The sequence below is a fragment of the Apus apus genome, chromosome 1 (genome assembly GCF_020740795.1).
Source record: "Apus apus isolate bApuApu2 chromosome 1, bApuApu2.pri.cur, whole genome shotgun sequence".
NCBI lineage: Eukaryota > Metazoa > Chordata > Aves > Apodiformes > Apodidae > Apus > Apus apus.
Window position 1 is genome coordinate 145489496 of NC_067282.1, and position 16858 is coordinate 145506353.

At 46.8% G+C, this 16858-nt stretch overlaps 1 protein-coding gene across 1 annotated transcript; it reads left to right on the forward strand.

The window, feature by feature from the left end:
• The first annotated feature begins 26 nt into the window (after positions 1-26).
• Positions 27-16491, forward strand: DENND11 (DENN domain containing 11). Its single transcript, XM_051640745.1, has 9 exons — positions 27-285; positions 6241-6340; positions 7392-7550; positions 8228-8381; positions 8638-8776; positions 9239-9370; positions 9560-9710; positions 10183-10251; positions 11335-16491. Exons 1-9 carry the CDS (start codon positions 54-56, stop codon positions 11528-11530), a joined length of 1332 nt encoding a protein of 443 aa, XP_051496705.1. The 5' UTR covers positions 27-53; the 3' UTR covers positions 11531-16491.
• The last annotated feature ends 367 nt before the right edge of the window (positions 16492-16858 follow it).

The window sequence follows — 16858 nt, forward strand, 5'->3', positions numbered from 1 at the left end:
CCCCGCAGCTGCCCCCGGCTCGGCTCGGCTCGGCTCGGCGCGGCGCCGCGGCCATGGGGGAGCGGGCAGACGAGGCGCCGCTGCTCTTCTGGGCCGAGGGCCCCGCCGTGTCGGCGCCGGCCGCAGCCGAGGCGGGCAGCGGCAGCGGGAGCGGCGGGCGGCGGCTCGGCGGGGGCTGGAGCGCGGCTCCCTGGGGCGGCGCGGAGCCGGCGGAGGCGGCGCGGGCGGAGGCGGAGGAGGACCAGATCGTGGCCGTCTTCGTGGTCACCTTCGACCCCCGCACGGGTGAGAGGCGCCGGGGGCGGGCCGGCCAGGGCGCGGGGGGCCGGGCCGGGGCCTGCGGGGGCCGGGCCTGGGGCTCCCGGTGCCGCTGGCATAAGATGGATGCGGGCCGGGCTGGGCTGCGGGTCCCTGGGCTCGCATCTCCCTCCCGCGGGTCCCTGCTCCCCGGCCGCTTGTGAGGGCAGCCGGGCCGGACCCCGGCGGAGAGCGGCCTGCGGGAACCGCGCTGCCCTCTGGCCCCGCGGGAGACCGCTGCTCCCCGGCGGGACCGCTGCCGCCGGGCTTGCCGAACGCGGGGTGTGGGGGAAACGGCGTGTGATCTCCATCCCGCCCAGAAGAACTTCTGCTGGGAGGAAGATGCCGCTCCGAGGAGAGCCCCTGAGCGGGAGGGGATGGGCAGGCGCTGTAGCAGGGACAGGGGTTCTGGGGAGGGTGCTGGGGCACCCCCTGTGCCCCCAGCCATGTCCAGGCCTTGGGCCGAGCCTCTGCCCAGCGCTTCCTGGGGAGCACCCACCTGTTAGCAGTATCTCGAGAGCAGCTTTCTGTCTCCGTGGTGTGCACCTGCCCGCAGCTGTCGACGATGGATGGCTGGCTCTTGCCGTGGGCATAAATCTGGCAGGCATGCAGGGCACGATCCCCAGCAGCAGCTCAGCCGTGTGTTTCTTGGTGACCTGTGTGTTTAAGGGCTGGCCTCTGGAGAGATCTCTGGGACTCTTGGTGCTTTGGAGTGCTGTAATCGAGGAGGGCAGAGGAGAGGGGCAAGGGAAGGTATTTTCCACCATTCAGTGCCAAATTCATCTCTCTTGACACTGCTGGACTTCAGTGTTGTATCACCTCTTTTACTGAAAGAGTAAATCAGTTAAATTAAGTAAATTACATTTAATTTCAAGTCTGCAAATCAGTTTTTCAGAAAACAGTTTTGTTTTCCTGGTGTTCTTAAGGTTTCCACAAAACAGGATGTTATGACACAGATAGGAAGTTAGCACCCACCTCGTGTCTGCCAACACAGGTACTGTGCTTAGAGGTCTGATGTGTCCTCAGATCGTTGGGGTCTTTCAGCTGCCTGGTGCCAACCAGGGGTGAAAAGGCAAATCTGGGCTTGGCTGAAAGCCTCGGTGCAATCAGAAAGTTTAGGAAGTAGCTTGGGAGGTGCAGGAGCCCATTTGCATCCAGATGGGGGAAAAAGCTCTTCTTTCCTCTGCAGACACTTTCTTAGCCCATCCATAGCAAAAGTACTAGAGACAGGAAAGGGTTCTGTAAAGCATGGTGAGGTTCTTCAGTGGAAGGGGGAGGAAACCAACATCATGCTCACATGGGGGCCCTGACAGTGAAGACTGAATCCCAGTCTTGAACTGGAAGTCCCAAGTGTGATGGGCTGTCAGAAATGCATGCTGCCAAGCAGCATGGCTACTGTGTCCTGAAAGGCCAAAGGGCTTTTGAGAAGTTACCAGTTTCATACTGCACCAGAGAGAAGTGTCTTAAGTCTAAAATGTCAGAGGCTCTTGATTCATCAGAATTCAAAATGAGATTGGATGTCATCTTTCCAACAGAAAATGGGGAGGTGTTTCTCCTAAGTATCCAAAACATGGAAGAGTCTGGATGACTGCACCAACAGCAGGTTCTCTTTCAATCTGAGAGCATATGCCTTCTACAAAATGGTGAGATTTTCTTGGTTGGCAGAAAGCTGAGCTCTCTCAGGAGTTTGTCTGGACCAGCTGTTGCTTTGAATGAAGTCCAGGGAAAGTTGGGAAACAGCTGTTCTCACATCTGATGTGCGGTTAATGCTGGGTGTCATCAGGCTTGGATGTCAACAGACTTGTCAAATCCAGGAAAATTCCGCCTCCCGCTTCTACACAACGTGGATGCTGAATGTAAGCAGCATGGTGGGACTGCGAGGAGCACATCAACAAATGTCAGCCTCACAGGTGGAGGGCAAAGTGCCCTGTGCAGGATATGGGCTTGGCAAACAGGTGCAGTGGTGTGAACTTGCTCAGGTCAGAAAGAGGATTTGGGAACTCCTGGGTGAACCACATCAGATGGTATGAAGAACTTTTGTAATGTTTGTAGGGGTGTCTGGTCCTTGTGTGTGACTTAAAGGAGATCATCCAGTCATTGTCTGAGCTGGAAACCTGCTTGATCCTGCCCAGGAAAAGCACAACAGACCCCCTTTAGTAGCTTCCTCAGTGATGTGAAAGGCAGAATTTCTGGTGGTGGCTGGGAGGGCAGTGTGGCAGGTAATGTCTGCTGAGATACAGGCAAGCAATTGGGTGAGAGATGTTTTACTGTAGAAAGATGAAGTGGTTACTATGTTAATAAAGAATGTAACAGCTTTCCTCCAACATTTAGAATGGCTTGAAGCAGACACAGTGTAAATAGCAGTTGTGTGTGATGAGTTCACAAAGGTAGGTGATGGGAGTCCCTCTGACTCTGTCAGCGCTCATGTGAGTGGATGAGCATAAGAGCCAGAGGCAGCTTCTAAATCACTGGTGCTGCCCTCACTTCCAGCATGGTGAACCCTGTGGCACTTGAGAAGGAGCTCTTTCCACAGCTATTGCAAAGACAGCTCTTGCACCAGTGCAGAAAGTGAACTGTAAGTTAGAGTGCAGAATGGTAGCAGCCCAAGAGCCAACTGTGCAATTATCTCATTGCTCCCTACCCTCCTTTAGGCAGTCCCCTCTTTCAGGAGTGATGAGTTGGGAACACTCTGACACTTTAAAAACCGTGAGCACCAGGGTCTGTGCAAACTCTGCCCCTTAAAGAGCACTGTCACAAGGGGCTTCAATGAGGCCACTGAACTTCCTCAGGGCAGTGTTCCCTTGGGCTGGTAGTAACAGAAGAAAGACCTAACACTATCTTGGGCAGCAATAGAGACACATGTGGTAGATATGACTTGGTGTAAGGTTCGAGCACATGTGCTTTCCAAGACTTGTCTTGAGGAAAGCAAGGGAAAAAAAAAAAAAGTATGTGGAGACCAGCCCACAAAATAGAACAACAAAAGATGAAGCAAAGTCCATGGCCACATCAACTCTGTCAGGTCAGAATAGTCACGAAGAGGCTGAATCTTCTTAGCCCTTTTTCTGTGATGGAGATGATGGTGATCAATGGAGTTCCCACACAGTCTGTTGGCTTAAAGGGTGATGTGAGCAATGGAGGGAGAAGGAGAGGAAAGAGCCCTAGGAAAGTTATCCATTTTGCACCAGTGAACATGCAGATACTGTGTTTTTCTGTCCCACATTACTTCCATGCAGGAAATTGAACCAATGTGATGACTAGGTCACAATCTGTTTTGGCTCGTGTCCTGGCACAGCGTGGTAGCATTGCACAGCTGGGGACCCTAAAGATCTTGGGAAACAGCTAATGGTGAGATCCAGGTGATGACCACCAAAGGCTGGTGCCATCATAATTTCTGTAAGGATGTGAAAATCCAGGGGAGAGAAAATACAAGAGAAAGAACGTCCTTAACTTTGCACACCAGAAACTGAGAGTGCAGGTTCTGATTTGGTCTGGAGCTGGGAGACAGCTCCCAAAGAGATCTCCAGGTCTGCAGATCTGACTCTCAGCAACACCACTTGCCTGCTCTCTAATGCTGGGTGACTCTCACTTGGAAAGTTTCCCGTGCGCACGAGAGCTGCTTTCTGTGCGGGGAAGGGCAATGCTTCCTGTTTTTCTACAACATTGCTCCCTCCTCCGGTTTCTTGGCCAGGCTGGCCATCGCTATTGCATCTGAGTGAAGTCTCTCCTTTGTTTGTTCTACTGTTTCACCAGACCGACTTTCTTAATCTTTTTTTTTTTTTTTTTTCTTTCTTATCTCCACGTTTGCTCTCCGACTGCCACGTTGCACGGACGTTCATAGGGCAAGGAGGTGAGAGGAGCTGCCAGGAGCACAGGTGTGGGTTGCTTGTGGCAGATCCCAGAAAAAAAACGTAGCTGCTTGGTACATGAGTTGGTTTTGGTGGTCACATGTAGGGTAGGGATCTGTTTCCAGGTGTCTGTTCTCTGCTTACTGCTGCAGAACAGACATTGTTTGGCCCGTGTCCACTTAAACACCTCTGTAGTGGGTGTTACACCTGACAGTAGTGTTTGTAACTAAACTGAACAGAATCAAACAGTTTGCTTCACTCAATGGTGCTCTTGCATATTGATCTATTAATCTATAGGTAATGGCCCATAAGTGATTTGATTCTCTGCAATGCAAGACTTAAAAGCGGATCTGGCCTCAACCACAATTCTGTGGTTAAGAGGCAACAGTCTTAACTTCCTTGCTCTGTCACAGAAGGGTCTTGTGCCTTTAAAAAGAAAACCAAACACACAAAAAGCCCCAAACAACAGAAGCCAACATTTATATATAATATGCAAAACCTACGGGGGACCGCGCAGGCTGGCATGATGTCACTGGCTTTCTCTGCCAGCCTTTCACACGCTTCAGAGGCAATGACACTTCACAGCAGAACTCTGTGGTTTCGCCTGTGATTGCATGGAGCTGTGCTCGGGGTCACAAGGCTGCTGCTGCTCCCCCGCCAGCCTGGCTCTGTGGGAGAGGTCTCCTTGTGGACTAGAAGGAGTTAGATGGATGTAAAACCTCTCCTGTTGCCACACTTCCACGCTGTTGCTTTTTTGAAGTCCTTGCCAGGCAGGGCTGGGGGAGGTCTGCTGAATACAGTATCTGTTTGAGAAGAAAAATAGCCTATTTAAATGTCAGTAGCTGAGCCCAATTCCTGTGTGAGAGTGCATGCATATACTTATGCTGTATGAGTAATGACACAGACAGGCTTTAGAAATGAGGACTTCTATTTAAATATCTCTAAAAGTCTCAGCCAAGTGTAAGACCCTTCCCAATGTTCATGTAAACAGAGCTGGGATGCTTACCCCAAAGGGGGGTGGAAGGGCTGTACCAGCAGAAAGCATCACCACAATGCATCTGCTATTGCATTATACTGAAGAATGTTCATTTGCTTGAAATACAAAGCAAGTAACTTAAACAGAAGTTAAGTTAAAATGAAGACACATTACTTTAAATGCTGTTGCTATGTGCAGGCTGACAGAACAGAAACCCAGTGGGGAAACCTGGAGCACATCTTGGTGCAGGGAGCGTCCAGATGAACAAGTTAGGCTCTGGAGTGCTGGCGTGGGAAAGCCAGAGCAGTCCCTCTTCTTTGTACGTGGTAAACCTGCCAGCGGCAGGGCAGGACTTCACCAGCTTTAGGGACTTTTTGTGACTTCTCTGATAATATCTGTTCCAGGATCAGGCTCCTCGGGTGGCCTTTTCCACTGAACAACCGCATGCTTTCTGGTTGGGTTGGCAGGTGTCACGTTTACTAATCTTGATCTAGCTTCTAATTTATGTGCTTTTTTGTTTGGTTATTCTAGCATGCACAAACATTTTGCAGTACTTGGATCACTGCGGCTAACTCCTCTTATCTTAAACTTAAACGTGAGAAATTCCAGGGAGAAGTATTGATGATTGGGATGCTGGCTTAGGGGTTCCTGTTTGACCAGCCCTGGCAAGCATAGCCAAAGGAGGATGTTGATGGAGGTATGAGGTATCACAGAAACTCATCCTGAAGGGCAGCAGTCTATACTTTGGGTTCTTTCTTTATCAGATGCTCATGTTGACAGCCTGAATGGAACAGTATTAATCCCATAGCTCATCCACTGTCAGGTGAAGTTGTAGGTGCTCTGCAATTAACTGTATAAAGGATAAACCCACAAAATACCACTAACTCCAGAAACAGCTCCAGACGTTCCGCAACATCTGAGTGTTGTGCTGCAACAAGTAACGTTTGCAAGAAATGTGAGGAGCTACTCTCTGCAACAATTTAGGAGTTCAGGAGTTGTGTTATTGCACTGTTACTGGCATCCTGGTGATGTACAAGCAACAACTTGTTGTTGCTGGTGTTGGCCCTTTCAAACTGAGTACTGTGCCCAAGTTTCCCTGAATAATTTTTTGCTTCTCTGCAGGCAACATGGTGGAGTGGTGTTTACCCCAAGATATTGATTTGGAAGGTGTGGAATTCAAATCCATGGCAAGTGGGTCCCACAAAATCCAGTCGGATTTCATGTGAGTATGTCTGAGCTATATTACTTCTGCCTCTTAGCTGTACATCTTCGCCACGCAGAACACTACACTACACAGAACACTCAAGAAAAATACTGTCTATGATGTTCCTGCATAAATGTGCTGCTAAACTGCATCTAGCTGAGCCACAGGTACTCTTCAGCATCATATCAAGTACTGTCTACCTGTGTGGGATCTGCTGTACAACAGCTTTGACTGTGGAGGGCAGATGGTGAATGGGGCAGGCCAGCTTCTCAGTGGTGTGCAAATTTTAATGTGTATTGGGCAAATCATACTGCACTGCCATTATTGGGACTGTCAGCAGAGGCCTGAGGTGAAGGGGAAAGAATGTCAGAACTGGAATGGGAACGATTTTGCAGGAACTGGGCTTAGAAAAGGGTTCTTATTTCTGCCAGTGCTTTTGAATCCTTTCCATGTTGTGATAAACAGCCTTTGCTCGCTTTCTTCCTTGTTAGCCCCTTCCTTCAGAGGAAAGGCCTAAGCCAGGAATCTTCTGCATTCCCATCCTTTTACTTACGTGGTGTTGCAATGCAGCAATGCTTTGCAATGAACTGGAGTGTCACAATTCCTTTTGGTCAGCATTAACAGTTATTTTCTCAAAGGCATGTGAACTGAACCCTTGCACTCAACTGGAGTATGCTTCAGCATGCTGGCGCCCAAAATATGACTAGGTAGCTTCATGCACTGCAGGCTCTTCTTCCTTGCAAGAAGGGTGCTGCATTGACTATGTCCTGCATCCTTTGTTAGTATTCCAAGTTCTTCCCCTACCTGTATTCCTTACCAGCCTGTGACACAGCTGGTAGGAGCTTCAGTGGTACAGGCACTGGGACTCTTCCCTTAAATAGCCTGTTCCTGTGAAGGCTAGGACACTCAGTGTCTGCTCCCAGCCCTTCAGGTAGCAAGGTGGGTTTTCAGGGGGTTCCCTAAAGAAGAAACTGTGTTCCCAAATCAGTCCTTTTCACAGTCAGTTACCTTTATTTCTTCCCCTTCCCTCTTGTTTACGTTAACCTTTTTGTGAAACTTTTGTCCCCAGTTATTTCCGAAAAGGGCTCTGTTTTGGCCTGGCCTGCTTTGCCAACATGCCTGTGGAGAGTGAGTTAGAGCGTGGTGCCCGCATGAAGTCTGTGGGGATTCTCTCCCCTTCCTACACCCTGCTGTATAGATACATGCACTTCCTGGAGAACCAGGTCAGGTAAGTTCCCTTGGGAATGGGCCAGGCCACTTCCTGCCTGTGAGAGGTAATGTTGCCTCAATGGAGAGTAGTTTTAGGCATGAGTGAGAATTTGGTTACAGTGCTGAGCACTTCCTTGAATGACTGCTTCTCCAGAAAGACTTACAGGTTCACAACAGGAAGGAAACATGGAACTGATTAGCAGCAGTCTATTTATTGCTAACAGGCTTGTCAGATGCTACCCAAACCCTGCACATTTTGTAGAGACATAAGTGCCAAGGGGAGAGTTGAGAAGACAAAAAGTTCTCCTTTTCTCCTTTTGAAAGTAATTTTACTAAGGGCACACAAAAGGCTTCTAAACCTATGGTGTGATCCTGGCTAGGTGTGTGCCTCAACTGTGTTGAGTGGGCCTGGCAGGGAAAACGGTGATGGTGAAAAGGAAAGCTCTTCCTACTTGAGCGTATTTTCAAACAGGATCAGTCCTATGCTTGCAGTCTGCTTCAGTCCTGTCCGTGCTCTCTGGCTGCACTGAAAGCTGGTGTTACCCCTGAGGCTTTGGCTGCGCTTCTGGACAAGTCTGTGCAGCTGAGACCCTCAAGGCTCCTTTGCTGGCTAGGAAAGCAGATGTCAGCTGGGGGCAAGGTACTAAATAAGTCTGGAGACACTACAGATATCTCCTTTTTTTCTTTCTTTTCCAGACACCAGCTGGAGATGCCAGGGCACTACTCCCATTTAGAGGCGTTCTATGATGACAAGAAAGGAGTTCTCCCGGATAGCAAGGGCACCTCCACCTCGCAGCAACCTGTTCACTGGCTGCCATCCATCCACAGATACATGTACCCAGAGATGAAGGTGAGGTGCTCTGAGGCTTGCAGGAATGTGCAGTGTGCTGCTGCTCCTCGCTGGTGTCTCATACTTCTTTATATAAGCAGCCACTCCAGTGCCCTGTAGGCTGTTTTATTTAAGAATTTGTTCCTTGGACTGTTACAAGCTGTAGTTCTCTCTCATTGCTGTGTGCTGGTCTTGCTCCCACATTTAGACTTAGCATCTGTGCATGTGTCCCTTTTTCACCACTAAGCCATTTTCTTCCTTTTCCCTCCACCTGCAGATCACACACCCTGCTGGCTGTATGTCTCAGTTCATCAAATTTTTTGGTGAGCAGATCCTTGTCCTCTGGAAGTTTGCCCTGCTGCGCAAGCGAATATTGATATTTTCACCGCCCCCAGTTGGAGTTGTCTGCTATAGAGGTATGTTTCCAGGGACACTGCAGAGCTCTGATCTAGCAGGCTGAAGCACTGCAGAAATGCCTGTGGGTACTGAGGGGACAGACAACATGCAGGTTTTCAAAATCCATTGCAACCATTCCTTGTGAAGACACCATTCAGCCTGTGTTTACCCAGTTCCTACAAAATGCTTTTCTGCAGGCCTTTTGGGTAAGGACACACCTGGTGCTGCCCCGTGTTGATAGGAACTGTGTTTGACAGTAGAATGGATTTGTGGAATCTAATAAGTGGGATTCCTATGGAAGAACTGAGTATTTCCTATCCAAAACAGGATGTCCCCAGTGGAGAAGTTCTGGTGTTCAGGGGCATTTCAAAGCTCTAACCATTGTTTTCATAGAAGCGTGCAAGACAGCTGAGTAAGTGGGATTCAGAAAGCCTTTAAGGGAATACTGAAAGCATCTCAGGATGTACTTCTCTTGTCCACAGTGTATTGCTGCTGTTGCCTTGCCAATGTTTCTCTGCCTGGCCTTGGAGGAACTGTTCCTGAGTCCAAACCATTCTTCTACGTGAACGTGGCAGACATAGAAATGCTGGAGACAGAAGTATCATATGTGGCCTGTAAGTATGATGGACTAGGCATGATGTTTTTAACTTCAAACTGTAAAATGTCTTGAGACACCAGACTGTGGAATCAAACTGATGAGAAATAGGATGTGCGTGGAATGACCAACTACAAAAGCAGAAGAGAACAGTTGGTCTGCTGGGAGAGCAACATTCTGTGCTGAAAATCTTCTCTAATTTTGGCAGGTACAACAGAAAAGATCTTTGAGGAGAAACGGGATCTCTATGATGTGTATGTGGACAACCAGAATGTGAAGACACATCATGAGCATCTGCAGCCACTTCTGAAAATAAACAATGCTGACAAGGAGAAATACCGACGGCTCAATGACCAGAGGTAATAATAGACATCTGGCTGGTCCTGATAGGACAGCAGTGCCATGTGGGATAAAGAGGACACGTTTCTTTGTACTTTCCTTCTTGTCTTAGTATTTTCAAGTGCTTCAGCTTATCTCTTTGAGGTTCTGGTTCCACTGCAGCTGACTGGTATGAGAGCTGCTGGACACTCTGCACACATATGATTAGTCTGCCAGTGAGCTGATGGAGCAGTTAGAAGGCAGGAAGAGAAGCAGAGGTTGTGCCTCACCATTGGTTCAACCACTGATCAGTAGCAGAACTGAAAACATAGCCTGATTTCTAGTCCAGCACCTTATAAAACTACCCTGCTCCCTCAGATATGGGGGCAATGGTGTTAGTCTGATTGCTATCCAAGAAATGGCTGTGACATTTTTAGTTGTAACCCTTGTCTGCTCCTAACGCTTTGAGGTTCACTGTAGGTATGTGCATTTAATCTGTCTCCCTTTTCTCAGGCAGATGTTAATGTATTCTCAAGAAGTGGGTGAGGATTGTAGCTCCTGTGAAGAGGACCTTTTCATCTTGTGAGTGGCTACCTTTAATATTTAGTTGGTCACTGTTAGTTTTAGGGAGCCTCTTCCACTGATTGCATGTTGCACTAGTTTGGCATATGATGAAACATCATGGTTAATGTAATTCCGTACTCAGCTCTCTTCCTCTAGAGAGCTGAAAACCAAACTTGAATCTTCAGATCATCTTCATTTAAATTTGATAAGCCAAATGCAGCCATATTAGTTTCCATCTGTGTCTCTTAAGTGCTAGGAGGGAGAAGAGAATTTTACAAACAATTAGAAATGCAATAATCCCCTCCTATTTTTTAAAACATAAGCACCACAGGACTTTTCATGCTAGAACATTTGGCTCAGGAAAGGAGTGTCTGTGGGAAGTAGGCACTGTACTGTGCTGGGGGAGGTACAGCATGGAGATAAGACCTGCATGTGAAGGATTGGCCCATTGATGTGGCTGGCAAACAGAGGAACCAGAACTGGGTGTAGAGCATGAGGTAGGCAATTAGATGCAAACCACACCTTTACCACCTTCGCTGCCTGTTGCTATTGTTCAGTCAGCAGCAGGTGAGAAGTACTGGGGTGGAATTGTGTGAAGGGCTGTCGGGACAGAGCTCTGGTGGTAATGCTGCACAGATATAGTCAGAGCTCTTTCTGAACAGCCTTGCATGTTCCTAGGAAGGCACTAGGTAAGCAGCAGCTCTCACTGCTGTGCTCTGCACCAGTGATGGAGAATTTATTTACTCAGTGGCTTACTAAATGGATGACAACACTGTTTCCTTCTTTGCATTAAGGGAGCTAGAAGGTCTGATGTACCCACTTGGTTACCACAAAGTACACATTAGCTGATAACGTGGCTTGCTTCTGAAGTGCGACATGCCTACCATAAGGAGCCAGAGAAAAGCCCTGTTGTAAATGAGAAGTTACTGCTATATCTTTGTTTATTCTGGGTCATCCATAGGGTGGATGGAAAACTACTACAGTAGGATCTATGATTAAAGGGGATTGAATGCTGTTCTGAGGCTCTGCTACCTGTTTGGTAAATGTGCTATCTTTCTGGGGGGTTCCAATGCCATCATCTTAGCTGTCTTTATCCTACAGGTTTTTCATGGAGCAGAACAACCGCATATTTCAGACGCTGATGGAGGTGTCAGCCAGCCAGGACAAGACACTGACAGCTGACCACGCACGAGGCATGGGCCTGGATCCCCAAGGGGATCGAAGTTTCCTTATGGACCTGCTGGAAGTGTATGGAATCGATGTTATGCTGGTCATTGACAACCCCTGCTGCACTTAAACCAAGGGCAAGAGAGATGGGGAGCAAAGATCACTTTTTAAAGACTACCAGACGTTGTTTAGGAGGATCACTGGGAATTCACTGCAGCCACTGGACAGATCTCATTTTATTTAATATCTTTATATGGAGAGTATTTATAATTTTAAACCAAAATGTGATGTTATTTTCTCCCCCTCGACTTCCCAATGAGTACCTGCTCCAGAGTTGTTTTTTTTTATTTGTTTTTGTCTCCCTTTCTCTTTAAGTTGTGTTTTTGTTCTGTTTAGATAGGACCAGTGGCACCTTTGCACCAATGCTCACTGTTGCCAGTGATAGCTAGGTTTTGGCCTAGCCTGGATACCTGAGGGCTGAAGACTTCAGGAAAGCACTTTGTCTGATGGGGACCAATGTGAAATGCTGTAGCTGAGCTCTCAAAACTTGACTGGAAAAAAAACCCTCCTATCATCCCCTCTTCCACTTAGGAATCGAAGAGAGCTTCAGCACAGGCTATTAGTGGCCCAATCTCATAAAACATCACCTGTTCTACCATGTTTATTGGTGGGGACAGTTAAACCAATGATAAAAAAACAGGACTCTTAAACACCCCTCACCTTGCTTTTAGCAGCTGAGTTGGAATAAGCCACCCTTCCTTGTCAGTGGCAAATGCAAGTTTGGCATAAGGGGGTTTTACAGAATCTTATGACTTTGATCTTTATGACCAGAGCAGCACGGTTTCCCTTCCAGCATTTGAGGTGATATAAACTGGCAAAGATGATACCTACCTCTCCCTTAGCTGGGGAAGAGCACCATCTCTGCTTAATCCCTCCTACCACTTCCTCTGGTTTTCAGTTGCATCACACCTGCTGCTTTGGTTCAAAATATTCAAACCAGCAAGATGGTCTCCCATTTGACAGGGACCAACACCACTGAGCCACCTTGCAGCCACTATGCTCTCCAGCCTCAGCTCAGATGATGCTGGGGCTGGATTGGGGTGAATAAGTATGCTTTAACTAATGTCACCAGCTCTTCCTTTGTAATAGATGGTACTTGTCACTCCTTTGCTTTTACATTGTCTCCTGAGTCTCCTTCTGTAGAGCAGCCTTCAGCGCTGCCTGCCCATGTCCTTGACTTCCAGTGTGACACAGAGAGCAGCAGCCTGTGACCTTCCAGCTGGAACAGCTTCGCAGTTTGCAGGAAGTTCTCTTGGAGTTTAGTGTTCTTAACTGGCACAGCTGCAGGAAGCAACATCTAACAGCAAGCCTTTTTTTTCTTCCCCCACCCCTTCCTGGGCAGAGACCATGTAGAACCAGATAATCAGTGTTTCTTATTCTTATGCTGTGGAAAGAACAGGTTCAGTTCATGCAGGACCAGTGGTTACATCCAGCAAAGCCATCCTGACGGTTATCTCTTTGCCGTGCCAAAAGCCAAGAATGACACTGTGGGTTCTAGGTGTGACGTACTGCTTTGCCCAAAATCCCTCAGGCAGTAGTAGCATCAGCTTTAAGCTAACTGTTCTTCCTGAACTGTGGCTATAGCTAATTAGCTGCTGCTTCTACCGTAATACAATTCAGCAACCTTGGAGCCTTTCTGCAGTCTGTAGAAATGCAAACTGTAACTGATGTATCCATGTATTGTAACATTTTCTAGGATGACACAGAGCCTGATCCACCGAAGTCTCTCCCGCCAACTGTTTTTAAAACAGGTTCTCCAAGTAGACCCTCAGTGGATTGCCTTCCTCTGGAAGGAAGGAAGGGGGCTGCTAGGTCCTGTTTTTCCCTGAAGGCTGTTTTGCAAAGGGGTAGTTTTGCTTGCTATGGATTCAGAGGTTTTGGTGAGTTGTGGGATCAGGGGCCTCATAAGGCTTAGTGCACAGTTCATTGGTATATGCTTCAGCATATTATGTTCCTGTGATCTGTCTCTCTGCAGTCACTCCCCTGCCTGCTTTTTCAGGGCTTTGGATGTTTTTGTACAGAGAAAAACATGCTGCTCCTTGTAGTGCCAGTTACTCACAACTGTAATGTAATCATCCTTAGAAGGTTGAGGAAAAAAATGGAGAAAGAGGAAAAAACAGAGCTGAATATCATTTAATGGAAGACCAGCCTCTTCCTTAAGAAAAGGCTTTGTTTTTTAAATTGACACCTCTAGTATGAAAAAAGTGACCTGCAATCTCCATTATCTTTTCTGACATACACTTCAGTTTTAGCATGCTGTCTGCAGTGAAGATCCCTGAGGAAGTATTGCTGGCACTGTATTGCTGACACTTGCTTAACTTCCTTCAGATAGATAGATACAAAAAAAAGGAACTGAAACTAGTCTCTAGCAATTCTTCCTCTCACTTTCTTCAAGGCTGGCTACATAGTTTAGCTGTGGTCAGCTGTTAATGAATTTCCGTTCTCTTTGATGTCAGTAGATCTTTTCATGAAGTAAATAGACACAAACCTTAAATTTGTCATGGAAATTGTACAGCCTCTGCAGTCAGAGGCCTTATAGCATTAGAGCACTGTGTTCACAAGCTGTCAGAACATCAGGTCTACTAGACAAGACTGCTAAAGCCCACTGATCCTCCTGAAATTATTTCATTCATTAAACCTCTGCTTTCCAGAAACTGGGTCTTCACTTGGTAGCAGCAGTGTGGCTGCAGAAGCATCAAAGCAAGCAGATGACTGTAAAAGCAGCATCCATGCTACGTTCCAGCTAAATTGCTACAGCCTATTTTGCTTTTCTGCAACCTCTCCAGGTAGGTGACTGCTACCAAAGACAGAAAAGAGAACAAAAAGACTTCTCTGTCTTAACCCTCCCTTGTTTGATTTGCTGCAAAAAAACTTTCCACCTGCACTCCCCTTTTTTAATTGGCACTCCTTGTATTGTTGGCACATGTGGAAAATCCTTGATAAATAGGTATATGATCTATACAAATGGCTACAGCTTGAGCCATGAAGGTTTGTTCAGTAGGCTGGTTTTGTTTGGAACCAACTTCACTGAATCTTGTATTTCTGGGAGATAATATAATTCAAAGTAAAACAATTGAGTGCATATATTTGAAATCCCCTCCGTAGGACTTTACAGTTGCTTTTTTTAATACTAGCAGCTGGGAAGGAGGCAGTAAGTTGGGTGTATTTTCAATTAAAAGAGTGAGGAAAGTGGCATAGGTAGGCTATTGCTTTTTATTGCAAAAATCCTCTTCTCCATTTGAAGTACTTTGCCTTTACAGTGGTGCCTTTGATTTCTTTGGTGTGATGTCTCTGGTCAGTTGCATGTGATCAGAGCCCAGGATGACTGATGGTTACAGTAACCAGGTGTATGTCCTGTGTCCTGGTGGAGGGAGTCTGGGATGCTCCTCTCCTGTCACCCATAGTTGCATTTTAACTCCAGTTGTACTAGAAATGTATAATCAAGTAATGAATTATTGTACTATCTGGATTGGAGGGTAAAGCCTGGGAGAGAAATAAAAGTTAGGTTTTTAAATCTGAATAAGGGATATCATGCCAGACACTTAAATCATACAAAAGTCTTCCCTCTGCAAGGTTTGGCCAAGCTGCATAGAGCCAAGTACAACAGAACTATAATGGATTCTAGAAGAAAGGCATTCTACTGAATTGGAGTTCAGATTTATCTTAGAGACATGCTAATACCTTCTTTTCTAGCACATATGAAGTAGTTACTCCAATGTGTATTGGAGCTAATGGTGATGTCTGTCACAGGAGGCAAGCTTGCCTAGCCAGCATCCTTAAGGGCAGAAGAAAGTTCCATCACTTTTTCAAGGGAAGGTAGCTTACTGTACAGTTCATTCTGTAAAGCAGTGCTATTGTAATACCTCTTCCATTTTGAGACATGCCAAAAATCTAGAAGCAGCTTTGGCCCTCTTGGTGAGAGACTATGCAAGGCACTGGCATGCTTTGCTCTGGAAAGAGGAAGGGCAAGAGCACTTTGTCCCACTGCAAAGGTCTAGGTACAAAATCACGCACATGAAGCCAAATTCTCAGCATTGCCATCACTTCTAAGTTAGTTGGTGTCTCCTTTCTGCCCCCTCCAAAGCTAGTGGTTTAGTGGTTATGGGAGAAGACAACACGTCTTTTTCAAGGAACTGGAACATGCTGACTTAAAAGAAAGCTATGTTTGTTTAAACCAGTGAGTACTAAATGCCTGCGAACTAGGATTTCGGGTCCTGGTCAATGCAACATGCCATTCAAATGGGAATTTAATTGTGGTTAAAATAAACAGGTGCCTTGGGCTAGTCCATCATTAAGTTGTTATCCTTCCTTTTTAGTTATGTTACAGTATATTAAGCCCTTCTAGAACAGACTGAGTTGAAGCCAGGGTAAGTGTTTTCATGAATGGGACCTAGGATTCTACTCCTTCTTCCCATCTTGGTGTTTATACAAAAGAAAGTTGTTTGTCTTGCTGTCAGGCAGAAATCGAGTCCTTTCCTCAACACTGTAGATAAAATAAGCAGGGGCTGAACCTGTTGTGTACTGTTTTCCTCACACCTCCCCTCTGAATGTTGCAATTCAGATGTCTAGACCACAACCATACTGGAAGACCTCTGAACTACACAGGAGGGGGAAAAAAATTACTTGAAGGGTATTTATACAAGCTACTCAACTTATGCTGATACGAATATTTAAATATCAGCCTGTGTCTCGGATGATCCTTGGTACTTTAACATTAGAACAGCAGTAACAATACCAATTCTAGAGGGAGCTCTTGGTTGCCCTCAGGCAAGGAATCACATTGCAATGGGAGAGGTGTATGTCATACTATGGAAAAGAATTAGTCATTTTCCCTGTAAAATGGTACAGATGAACCAGAAGGTAGTTCTTACCATCTCGCCTCTTGCAGCAGGCTGGTTGTAGTTGTAACAGCTCTGATGTTGTTTGCATCTTGCAGATGTGTGGTTGCTCCCATAGGCCTGTGGCTGTGTAGAGAAACTGCTTACTAGAACATGGGTATTTTTAATACAATTAAAGCTTACCTTTTTGAAATGGCTGCTGCCTCATCTTTCCTGCCACTTGTGAAAAATAAATGTCGCTGATTTCATTACAGAAGCCTCAGCTTGAGGAAAAACCCAAGTTCGTGAGAACTGCCCCTGAATGAGCCAGTGGCTGCAGAGCAACTTTCTGGGTATCTCTGTGGCAAGCAAAAAGAGCAGAGCACAGCCAACACGTTCCTTGGAGAGTATCCCAGGAGTCCACTGAGCACTACTAATCACCACAGATAAGAAGACAGACAGCACAACATAGGCTCTATCACCAGCATAACTGTTAAGAACAACTAGCAGGCTTCTACTCCCCTAGATCTTAGTCAAGAAAGGAATGAGTGCTTGCCCCCATAGCCGAAGTAGTTACCTTC